The sequence below is a fragment of the Buteo buteo genome, chromosome Z (genome assembly GCF_964188355.1).
Source record: "Buteo buteo chromosome Z, bButBut1.hap1.1, whole genome shotgun sequence".
In the NCBI taxonomy this organism is placed as follows: Eukaryota; Metazoa; Chordata; class Aves; order Accipitriformes; family Accipitridae; genus Buteo; species Buteo buteo.
In genome coordinates this window covers 1,572,693-1,585,189 of record NC_134204.1, presented here as the reverse complement: position 1 = coordinate 1,585,189, position 12,497 = coordinate 1,572,693, and the positions used below count along the sequence as shown (strand labels likewise).

At 47.5% G+C, this 12,497-nt stretch overlaps 1 protein-coding gene across 4 annotated transcripts; it reads right to left on the bottom strand.

The window, feature by feature from the left end:
- Positions 1 to 319: 319 nt before the first annotated feature.
- On the bottom strand, positions 320 to 12,198 carry CCDC68 (coiled-coil domain containing 68). Of its 4 annotated transcripts, none has more exons than XM_075020518.1 (10): positions 12,061 to 12,198; positions 7,846 to 7,988; positions 5,436 to 5,573; positions 4,770 to 4,895; positions 4,361 to 4,489; positions 3,193 to 3,275; positions 2,532 to 2,637; positions 1,589 to 1,672; positions 1,249 to 1,325; positions 409 to 722 (listed from the first exon to the last, which is right to left on the bottom strand). In XM_075020518.1, exons 1-10 carry the CDS (start codon positions 12,077 to 12,079, stop codon positions 656 to 658), a joined length of 972 nt encoding a protein of 323 aa, XP_074876619.1. In that variant the 5' UTR covers positions 12,080 to 12,198; the 3' UTR covers positions 409 to 655. The 4 variants fall into 4 exon arrangements, with proteins under 4 accessions (XP_074876617.1, XP_074876618.1, XP_074876619.1 ...); XM_075020519.1 differs by having other exon boundaries at positions 5,436 to 5,570; XM_075020516.1 differs by lacking the exon at positions 1,249 to 1,325 and having other exon boundaries at positions 320 to 722.
- Between the last annotated feature and the right edge of the window lie 299 nt (positions 12,199 to 12,497).

Below are 12,497 nucleotides of genomic sequence, written 5' to 3'. Positions count from 1 at the left end.
CTCTCCAAAAGGGATTTCAGCTGAAGGAGGAACTTCACACTCCTGCTGACTTGGGCAGAAAACTTTCTATGGCAAATGGTAAGTTTTCCGGAAAGCAGAAGCCACTGTAACCCAGAAAGGGATCCGCTCATTCCTTGCCCAAGGACACCGTGACATTATGCTGCTGCTATGCCTAAAACATGCTGTGCCCCCCAGGGTCCAACACCAGAGGAAAGCTGAGACCCCTGAAAGGGCAGGGCCACTGCTCCACCTCTACCCTGTGCTCCATCCGTCCTACAACAGCAGTTAGGAAAGCAGCAACTGTAACAACATACCAGGTAGCCAAAGGTTTATTTTATAATCTTACCTAAACTGAGGGCAGTCGCAGAGCTCGTCCGGCAGTGCAACACCCCCCCCAGGCATGGCCAGGGCTGTCTTTGCTGTCTGGACTGCGCAGGCATTCACGAGCTCACCACCCCTCATCAGCTCTCGCCTTGTTTCCAGGTTTATTCTTCCAAATGCAGCTCTTCAGCACTGCTTCTGCACCACCTTTTGTAGAGAGGCAGCACATGCCGAAGGTGTTTTGGAGTAACAAAGAGGCCGTAGGAGTTACAGGTCGCAACACACAGGAAGAGTGCTTCTGGCAAGGGTAGGAGACAAACATCCAGTCGTTCCTTTAGCTCTCTTGCTTCCTTAGCCTGGTGAGCATCAGGTAAGGGGATACTCCATATTCTCGCGGGGTGCTGCAGAATGAAGCACAAGAAGGTAGAGATCACTCAGACACCCTCACCTGCCCAAGCCAGGCTTAAACCTACCACAACCACATATGAAATAAATCAGAGGTTTATAACTATGGCCCTGGATATGGAGGAGCTGACTTCAAACACCTGTCCTGCTGAGAGAGAAACCTGCATCCAGGTCTACTACAGCAAAGGACTGTATCCCCCCAGGAAAGGCTCCCATTTAATTTTGAACAGATGTATGAGCTTCTGCATCTGGTTGATGTCCTGAGCGTGCCCCATTTGAGCTGTGGGGGAGTCAGGACTCAGGGTACCACAGTCACACCATCAGCTACTAAGTTTGTAGCAGAGCTTGCATTTTTCCTCTCCTTTATAGAGAGGATAATCTCTGCAGGATGAAGTTTGGTTGCTCCCAGCAAGGCCTGAGTCAGCTCACTCAAAAACCCTGTGGGGACACCAGAGATGATACCCTGCAAGAGCCCCAAGCTCAGCCATTCCCATGCCCCACAGTACCTCCCAAGGTACGTACTTTGTCCAGACAGCTTTTGAAACTTTAGCCTTGGGCTGGCCAGACCAGAACTCCACTCTGTCTTTCAGTTCTTTATTCTGCAAGGAAAAAATAAAATAAATCCCTCTCAGCATAATGTAGGAGATGAGACAAGCCTGGATGCCAGCTAGGACCTGCTGCTCCTCTAGAAAGGTGTTTGGGGGGATTTTTTTGTTTTTTAACCAAGTAAAAGATGCAGTGCAAAGAAATACCACCCTGACAGTGTCGTACTGATGCAAGCCCAGCAGTGTGAAGGGCCCCCTGACGGTAGCACGCTACTTTTGCTCTCTCCCTCCAATATACTTTTACTTTGTGACCTTACCTGTGCTTCCAGTGCAGACAGCTTCTCTGTCAGGTCTTCTATTTTTTTATCTTGGTTTCTGAGTTCATTGTTCAGTTCCTCTGCCTGAGAGTTAGGAAATAAAGTTTGTAAGAAAGAGATTTGAAACCTTAATACATTGAAAATATCTCTCTGTCAAACAAATCCACAGTTAAATGTCTCATGGTACAAGGGGAATTGCAGACTGTTCAAGTCCATAGTCTTTTACCATAGAAAAACTCAAACTAATTGATTGACCGACATATAAAACAATTTCTCAACACACAGTGTCACATTTTCCTTGGCATAACAAGTATACTTCTCATTAGCGTGTGTACAGAAACTTGATTACAAAAGCTAACTAGCACAGGGCCTCACCTTAACTGGATGGGAAAAAGCAAGCCCGTGTTCTGTGAGGCAAGGGGAGTACAGCCAGAGTTCACACATACAAACAGCAGTCAGTAATTAAAACAGCTCACATTGTAGTGTGACTTTGGGAAGCAGGCTGATCGCTTTGAATTTTGTTGCAGCCTTTCTAGGATGCCAGCCTGTTCACTTTGCTCATGGGAGCAGCTTTAGCAACTTCACGTGAAACAAGCTGCAGGGCAGGTGCCTCTGGCCGAGGATCCCCGGGTCAGACAGGTCCCCCTCGGGAGCACGGCAGGGAGCCAGGTCCCCCCGGGAACGTTCTAGGATAACTCGGGGGTCTGCCTGGAATCGCCGACTCCACCACAATAACCCCATTTTTAGGGATGCCTTTTCCATCTTAACGTTGAAATACGTGTGGATGCCTGAACGCGGGGTGCGCAAAACGGGGCACAGCGTGACGAGCGAGCTGCTCGTCCCCAGCACGTACGCTTAAGGCAGGAGCCCCCATCCCAGTGTGTCCCATTTCTTTTCCCGACCCCTGAAGACCTGCCCGGTGGGACGCCCGCACCAGCCTGACCTCCTGTATCACGCTGCGCAGGCTGCGCTGCTGCGCCTGGATCACCCACTGCAGGTGGCAGATCTGCTCCCGCAGGGTGGAAATCTGCCACTGGAGATCCAGGCACCTGCGGGCAAGAGCAGAGCACCCCAGCTTCAATCCCCAGGGATCGCTGACCCAGCCAGCCGCTTTCCCACCTCGGGTCGGCTCAAGAGCTTGTTAGCAAGGATGTTCCTGAGGATGCCTGGCTGTAATTTATACAGAACTATACATCTAAAGGCTTCTTTACTGAGCAGAACAAATCAAACCATAGTTTGAGACATATTTTGCCCGGTAGGACCACCCTTACTAGCTGTTGATAAGTAAATACATAAATAATGAAGGTTATCGCCTCACCTACCGCATCCACAATGTCACCAAAGCAACATCGACTCCAAGCGAGAATCAGGAAAGGGAAACAATTAATGCATGCAAAGTGGAAGGAAAAGTGCTAGGAATTCCAGTAGAATCAACATCTGTTTTGGTTTCTTCCAGCAATCACGGTAAATTGGGTTTTGAACCAGTTGCTTTCATCATGAATAATTTTACTACCAGAAGGAACCTGAGCAAGTGATTGTCTGGCACTCTACATGAAATAATCCCACAGAAAGAAAGAAAAACACTATCACATGCATTTAATCACCGTTTGGCATCTTCATTCCTTGACATCATCTGTTGAAGCATCTTTTCAAGCGACATTTTCTTCTCTATCAGAGTTTTCTTTTCCTAAGGAAACAATTCAAGTTATATAAAACCTATATTATATATCCTGCCATTTGATTAGCAAGAGAAGTTTGGCTGTACATTCAACGATTTTACTCGGTGTCTGAAAACAGGCAGAATTCACCAATAACCACCTACATCAGCCTCCTTCAACATCAGCTGGAGACACAAACCAGTTGGACCTCTCCGAATTGAATCCATAGGGGATGACTGTACCGATTTACCATGAGAAAAGTCCGAACTCTCTTAAAATAGCAGTTCTCTACTTAATTAGCAAAATCCTTAGGTCTTGTGAGAGTCCATGCTGAGCGGCCAGGGAATACTGCATTACTGCTACGTCCACCTCTCAAAACCTTGTCCACACAGGGAAAAATCTAAACAAAACTGATAACAAAACTCCTGGTATCAGAAAGATCACCTGCATGCAATGGGGACGGACATACATCCATTGACCCCATTGTTACAGTAATCCCAGGACAGGAAAAAATTAGTTTTAGAATGGACCTTCTATAGAAGTAATTCCCACCACTACTGTACATCAGAAAAACGATACACAGTGCCATCACTTCTTCCAACACCATTAACACCACCAAAGAAAATTCACAAGACAGGAGAAGAAATTTTCTGTAAGTTTCTGTGCCAGCAGCCATCAGGTGGCTACAGCACTCATTTGCTGCCCAGGATTTTGGGCGCTTACAGTGGTGTGTTCTGAGGGTTATAAGGAGCAGTTTTTAGTGCTAGGATGGCTACATTTTCATTTCAAATGCTAGAAGTACACCAATGGGGCAAGGTGAAAGAGTAACTATTCGGGAGTAGAAATCATTAATAGCTACAAATTAAGACTTCTCTCTGATGCTCTACAGTTTTTAAGCAAGTGCTAAATAACTAAAAGAGGGAGCTCAAATTGTACATTTTATTTATAGTTACAGCTAAAGGTCCTCAATTCAGTGTAATATGGCAGAAATCTTTTTAGTCCCAATTCCAACAGCTAATATGCTATTAAATCCTCTTTCCAAGCGCTGGCACTGCCAGGGCAGGACTGCCAGTGCCAGGACAGACAGACAGACACAAGAAGCCGGTGGACATACCTCCTCCATCCTTTGCACTCGCTTCTCCATCTCTGCGATGCAGGTACATTTTTCCCTGATGTCTTCAGCAAGGCGGCTGGTGGTTTTGGAGCTTTGCTGAAGCTTTTCTTCTTGTTGGAGATGGTAGGTCTGGGACCAAGAAGGGCATTAATGTAGGCATGAGCACAGCGTACGGACAGGAATGGGGCTCGAGGAATTTTGAGCTAAGTCTACCGACCCAATTCCAAGAATCAGGAATAAAACCAAAATAATTTTTCTTTTTAATTTTCCTATTTAACTTCCCCACTGCGCTAGCAGAAGAGACTCAGTAGCTCCTAGGTCAAAGTTTGCAGCACAGAGAGCCAGAGCCCACGTAAATATTTTGACAGTGAACAGGATGGTCATGCCCACACAGGGGGGAGATTTGTACCTGTATTTGCTGCTTCTCATTCTCATGGCTTCTTTTCAGTTCTTCTGACCGAGTCTGGTAATTCTCATACAGTTTCTGGGAGGCAGATCTGAGAGCCTGTACACCTGCTTCTCTTGTGGCTTCCAGCTAGAGAGAGTAATTGTGCGATACGTATATACTGTGATGTTATAATCACATGCTGAAAAATAAGCCCTCTATACAAGATCAAATTTCAGTATTTACCCTTGTCAAAAAAAAAAGGAAGGAATCCTAAACACCTGTGGGCAGTATCTGACAGGCTGTTTAGTTGCCAAATAAATGCAGATTTATTCAGTATTGAGCCATCGCCCCATGACAAACAAAGGATGACGGCTTAAAAGGAGAGATGCTTCCAACCGCTTGTAAATACATCTGCTGTCAACTACCAACAGAACTGACTGTGCTGTCTCACTAGTCACAAATGGGAAGTGTCCCCAGAAGCAGATTTTGATATGAATTTCATTGCCTGCTGGAATGAAAGTTTGCAGCAGCCGGGAAAGCGAAGCAGAGTCTGCCCCTTCCCCGAAGGGAAGGCTCCGGCACGGGATCGCTGAGCAGGCATTGTGCTGCAGCAGCTGGGACCCGACTCTAACTGGACTGCAAGGCACACATATTCACCTGAAACCCTAAAAAACAACCCAAACACACCTTGATCTTCAGCACTCGGTTTTCTCTGCTCACCAGCAGCAGCTGCTCTTCTGTTTCCTTCATCGTCCTCGCAACAGGACCGCAGCTCCAGACGCTGCTTTTTGACTCCGGTTTATTGTCTGACACTTGAGGAAACTGCTAAAGGAAACGCACGTGGAAATTATTTTTAAAATAATAGAAAAAGACCTTGAGCAATGAATCTGATTCTAAAAGACCTGGCTACTTATAAGCACCCCTCTTTGCTTGTTCAGCTCTGCAGAGCTTTACATTGGAAAGCATTTGCATGTTGATTCTGATAAATAGCTCTCTTCCACTCTCTACAGTGTTATTGCACAGGTATAAGATTAATTAGCTTTTACAATATGCAGCATATGTTGCATTGTAGGCAAGCCCGCATAAATGCACATGAGTAAATGTTGTCCAACACTTCCCGTTAAAAGAACCATTTCTTACTCCAGTATATTTTAACTGTTCAGCCACAACATTTCCAAATCTGTTTGCTTCCTAGGGGCTGCCTCTTTGCTCCAAACCACTTGCTTAAAGCAGTTTTAACTTGCTTAAACCACATTTTCCCCCCACAGGTGTTCATGAATGTGTGCTCACTGCTCGCCTCCTGTCAGTTCCGAGAGCTGGTACGGGCAAGGAACACTACCTGCAATCGGTCAGATTTATGCCAGAACGTACTGGCATTTATACAGCCTTTCTTACGTTACGCCAAGTTCATTTGTTAAAAATAAACTACTACAAACAAAGGGCAGTCTGTACTTTTTAAAGGGTTCAAGCCATAAATCACTTTCTTTAAACTACAGAGGCTTTTCTTCAACATCATTCCTCACCTGAACAGAGAAAGGAGTAAGCACTTTTTAAAAAGAACTTTCTGTGATCGGTTATTTCTTAATTAGCCGTGTTTCAGCCCAGTGACCCTCCTCTCACTCACTCCACAGCGCTCTCCTGGGCTCAGCTGGGGTGCAGAAAAACTGCCTTTGCATATTATCATCACTGTGCTCTGCTGCTTAGAGCAAAGGAATAAGATATCAGATCTACTAGGCTGAGTCTCATTGCTCACAAGATCTCTCATGGGGGGGGAAGCATGTCCTACCCATTCAGGGTGGTATCAGCATCAAGCAGGGCACTGCTTCATATGACCTTTATGAGGTGGGAATATATTTGTTTTCTCAGTAATTGCTTCATATAAATGATTTGATATTATGAGATGCTTAAGAATCCATCACAAAATTTTCAAAGTTACAGCATTTATTCTGCAACTTCATAAATGTAATTACAAAGGGAACGAAGAAATCATATTTAACTTAAATCAAAAGTTTGAGGTCTTCTCTTGTGTCATTACGCATGAGAGTTCATTAAATGCATTCATTAAACTCCATTCTTCCTGCATTTCCTCTGGCATTCAGGAAAGGAACGACTCACGACTATTCCACACACCTCAAAAGTACTGTTCTGAGCGCTGCGCTCTCGGTTTTGCTGCCTGACACCTGCAGGATCTGCCTGTCCCACAGGTCATCCTCCACCTCCCGAGATGCTGGTCCTCCAGGTACCCCAGACCAATACTTCTGCTTCGGATAAGGCTGCCCACTGCCTGCTCCAGAGCTTCCTCGTCTCTTCCAGGGACCAAGCCCAGCTGTACAACTCAGCTCAGCACTGATGCTATATAGCAAACAGCTTCCAATAAAAACCTACAGGTATACTAGTACGTACCACCAGCACGACGTTCAAACTGCCTAGCGGGCTGAACGGCAGCCTTAGATACATGTACTTTTTTTATGCATCATCTCTCACGTCATTCTTACTGGTTTTAAGGTACAATGCATCCATCCCACACTTTTTAACTGCTTAGTCACTGTCTCTGCATGCAAAGTAAGCCGGGAGGCTCCAGCCACATGTTTGTCCATGCTCTTTTCCATCTTCCCACCTCAGCCATGCTACCGGACACCCTCTCCCTTCAGCTGCAAAGCTGACCCCTCTCGCCGCGGACACGCTCGTCTCCACCGCAGCTCCCAGCCGTTCCCTAGGGCTGCTCTGCCGACCGCGGCCGGGATCCCGCATCCTTCTCCTCGCGTCTCCCAGCAAACAGCCCCAGCTCCGCCGCGGAAGAGCGGTGGCTTTGGGTGGGGACAGGCGCTGAGGTGTCTCTTGCAACAGTCCTAAACGAGGGGTGGAAAAACCTCGCCAGTTTTAAAGTGGTTTAACCCAACCTGAGACAGTGTATGCTATAATTAAGTCACTACCGCGGAGTAAACAGTGTTTCTAGAATCGATGTGTAAACCAAAAGGTTTTCCAAGCGCGTGTCACCATGCAGGTCAGAATTTTCCTCTTTCAGGAGCTATTAGTTTTTCTTCCTGTGTCTCCTGCTGAAGCAAAGAAAGGAACAGAACAACAACTTCAGAAATACCTTTTTCACGTATTCAGCTTCCTCGGTGATTTGGGAACACGAGGATCCGTAAAGGACATACTTTCCCTCCGAGCCACGGTCTTCTCGTGTTATTTGCTCAGTGAGTAGCAGGGTAGTCATCACTATACGTGCGTTTCTCTCTTCTGTACAAGCAAGAAAAAAAGAGGGGCTTGTTTCATTACACAAGGATAGAGAATAATTCCATTATTCCATCCCATTTAATTCCATTTCAGCTTAGGGACATGCTGGAGCCAGGCAGGCATTGCAAGCTTAAAGCAACAAACATTAAGAAGTACTTTATAAAAGAAAATGTAGACACCCGATTATTTTTTTTTAATAGATGGGAAAAGAGATAAATTCACACATTATTTTCCCTGAAGACTGCAATGACTTTTTACTAGCAGCCTACACCCCAATCCTATATTATTTCAGAAAACACACGGCCAGAGATCCCAGGCAGACAATCCACAAATAACTCGCACATGCATGCAATTTAACTAAGAACAAAACAAAACTTTTGCCATCCATCTGCGAAGTTTATAAACCAAACCCGATTATCCTGCACACAGTAACGCATCGCCACCAGGGAATTCAGTCCACACTTGGCTCTGTGTTCCCAACAACTACACCAGCGTGGAACTGGTTTTAATTGGGTTCAGGAGGATTACCCCAGTCCTGCTTAGACATTACAAGCAGCACAAAGCTTCAATGATACCGGAATTCTCAGGGGGGGGAAAAAAACCTACCTGGGGCGAACAGTTAGGAGACAAGAGATAAGGCTTTTTCTCGCAGGGAGAATAAAATCGCGAGCACCTTCGGCTGGGTTTGTGCTGTACAATGGTGACATCCAGTGTCAGCTGCACTGCTCTGAAGTGAGCGTCTGGAGCTCAAGACGCCGGTTTCCAGCCCTGTCCCAGGTAGTTAGCGAGCTCCCAGGTGCACATCAGACAAGCTGATTTTTAACGAGCACATTTGAAGGGTCTGGAACCAATTAAGGTTAGCACAGAGGAACAATAAAGCCACTTAGAGAGCATGGAGGGTGTGGATGGGCTCACAGTGGAAGAGACAAAAAGCGGTTGCACTTTACGAAGCTTACAGATAGCTTACAATAATATTTCATTTGAAAACGCATTTATTTTAAAAACACTTCAGTTCAAGGTCTCGGAGCTCCTGCCGTTTAGCTCAGTAACGGCAGTCCTGCCCGCACAGCACCAATGCTGCGGGCCAAACCCTCGCGTTCCCTGAGTCACCCCGACCCACACTATTGCAGGAAGATCACTCAGGCTAGCACATTTCTTCACTAGCTCATTTTCTAATAAAACATAATTAGGCAACTTGAAACATTTATTGCTGTGATGGAGGAGGAATGCCATTCCCACAGAGAGCCCCACAGAGCTGGTTTGCATAACTGCCCAGGTGGATCCAGAGCAGCTCACCCACACCAGAGACATCTCCATACACCATTGCCTCGTGTCCCAGGCAGACAACAACAGACAGCTAAATTAGAAATTAACTATAAATAAATGTAAAGAAATTTAACGCATGAGCTTTAAGCGCCCCAGGGCTACTACTTAGGACTCCAATTCTTAGGTGATTTACAAATTCAAAGAGCAATAAAATAAAAACTCTTATTGCTTTCCTTTCTACTCTTCTCCACCTTCTAAGAATCAGGAGCATCAGCAGCTGCCACGTTCCTGGCCATCACCAAGCTGGTCTGTTCTGGACATGGGATAGAGGAGGAAAATCAGGTTGCACAAGGGCAAGCTACCTTTCCTATCATAGCTTCTAATCAAATAGCAAAGAGGAGCTGGATATCCAGACACAACCCTCGAGGGCTTGAACCTCAAGCAAAAAAAAAAAAAAAAAAAAAAAAAAATCACTCACTCCAAATGTTGTGCCCTGATTTCAGGGTGCCACAGTTTACCCAGGCTGGAAGATAAAGCACAAATCCCAGACACCTACAGCATGGAAGAGGTTTTTCACGGGTACAGAGGATGGTTCCCACCAATGCTACAAGGGGTTAAACAAAGTTTGTTCTCTCTTGCTGGCTGCTGTTTCCCCTCCTGCCTGCAATCTAGCAGCTACTGAGTCACCCAACACAAAGGCAACCCAGGATCAATTCTCCTTTCAGCCTGCCCTAATTCAGGCCGAAACCTCCACTTGCTCCCAGGTGTAAGTCCTGGAATGGAAACGTTTTTCTGATCTGAAGCAGCTGAGCCCGGAGAAGCAGTACGAGGCACAGCTCCCTAAATTGACCCGAGGGCCCTGGGCTGGGAGGCAGAATTCCTTGCGAGGGTCCCCCTTCCCCAGCTGGACCTCGGTACTCCTCCATCCACCTCTGTCCTGACACGGGGGGTGGCAGCAGGACCGTCACACCAAAAACTGCCCGAACCAGCCCAGAGCTCAGCACCCCCCCACCCCAGGGGATGGTGCTCGGCGGGCGACCCTAAAACAGCCCGTCGAGAGAACAGCGATGGGGGAAGTACCACTGGCAGCACGCAAACGCTCTCTCCACTTTGGAAGCAAGTGTAAAAAGAAGTGCCAAGTTCATCTATTATTCACAGGCTTTCCTTGCTAGAAGGCACAATTTAAGAGGCTTAGCGTTTGCAGAAAAATCCCACTGCCACCCTTCATAAACACTCACCTTTCGGTGACCCATCAAGCACGTGAGATTTGCTTTGCTAGGCCTGAGATTGTCAACACAGGTGTGACAAAGGCAGTAATATTCAAGTTATATTTTTATGACTATAAAAGCATGTCTCTGTGCTTTTGCTTACGATGGGTTGCTTGCTCTAAAGCTCACACAAGAGAATCCAAGACACACCAAGCAGCAAAGCACCACCCTTGCTTATATAAGGAAGATCCCAAATTATTCAGAGTGACATTATTTTGAGTAACATTTAATATAAAATACTGTTTATATTATTACACTTTCAGCCAGAAAGAGGTGCAGCTCCTTGGCTGCCTTAGCGATAGGTTTTGCCCAGGCCAAAAAGAGGGACAGACCAAAGGTGCTGCAGAGAACACGGACCCCCCGGGTGCGTGGGTGCGGGTGCCGCCGGCATCTGAGCCCCCTGAACAGCGAGGCAGGGGACGGCCAGGCTTGTCCCAGCCAGGGCAGGCTGGCAGCTAAAGGGGACACCTGAGGATTTAAAGGGACCAAAGGCAGCTTGCCTGCAACCAGGATATCTGGGTATTTACCGTAAACCTCTTCTCAGGCTGGGTAATGGGACTAGCTATGGAATGAAGGTGGGGCTGGACCCCAGTCATTTGAACTGAAATTAATCCATTTAATTGCAATTATTGGGAACAGTCAGATAAAGTAATTCTGTGTCAGTCTGCAGCTGAGCACTGTAACTCAAACACAAGGTTTCTGCATTTTTTTTTCCTGTGCCTGCTCCAGGAACAGCCAGGTAAATAAATACCACACTTGTTCCACAGCTGAACAAGAGTTTATACAATATTCATTCACCTTTTAATGCCTGGTGCCTGGGCACATCCACAGAAAAGCAGTTATTTGTTACTGTTGTTCTCACAAGCGTTTGAGAAACAGTTTTTATGAATACATAAACGTACAAGTAAACACAACCGTCTCTCCTCAGGCAGATGTACCTTTTTTATATTCTCCCACTGCACAAAAGTGCTTCTGCAGACAACCAGGGGACAGGGAGAGGATCAGATAACCGGTGACTAACAGCACAACACACAATTAAGCGCAAGAAATCAGTGGGGACACTTTGCAAACAACCCACAGACTTTTGGCCACGAGACATTCTCTCATCCAGAAGGCATTAGCTACGCACAAGCCGTGAAGAATAATTCACTTTTGGCTTTAAGCAGACTCATTAACAAAGGCAAGGGATACAGGAAAGAAAAAAAAAAAAAGCAAACAAACGGGTGGCAAGGTTATGCTTTATTAAAAGCATCTGGCGGTAGGCGTGAAAGGTACCTCCAGGGGGCCAGGCTTTGCCAAGGTTTGGCTCCTCGCGGTGTGCTCATTTGGGGCAAATGCTGAAAAAGCGCTTGCGGTCACCGGCAGCAAAGGAGCGGGAGACCCGGCAGCTCGCTCCCCGAAGTTGGGGACGGGACCCGGCCCCTAACAGCCCCCAGCGGGGCCGGGGAAGGGAAAGGGGCTCTGGGGAAGGGAAAGGGGCTCTGGGGATGCCGCCACCCCCCAGCCAGGATGCAGCCCCCCCAGCCGGAGCCAGGACTCACCTCTGGAGGCAGAGGACATGCTACCTGCCGCCGGCACCGCTCCCAAGCAGCCCCCTCCTCTTTTTCTTCTTCTTCCTCCTCCTCTTCGTCTTCTTCTTCTTCCGCCGCCCCCCCCCGCCCCGCACGGAGACCCGCGGCGGCCCCGCGGCTCGGCGGCCCCGCCCCGCCACGCCCCGCCACTCCCCGCTCGCCCCGCCCTCACCTGCGGGCTGGCCCCGCCCCCGCGGGGGCTCCCGGCCCCGAAGGCAAAGGCTGCGATAACGGCTGCGGGGTACGAGCTGCACCGGGGTGGGGGGGGTCCTCCGTCTCCATCTCCGTCTCCATCTCCTTCTCCTTCTCCAACTCCTTCTCCATCTCCTTCTCCATCTCCTTCTCCATCTCCATCTCCTTCTCCATCTCCTTCTCCATCTCCTTCTCCATCTCCATCTCCTTCTCCA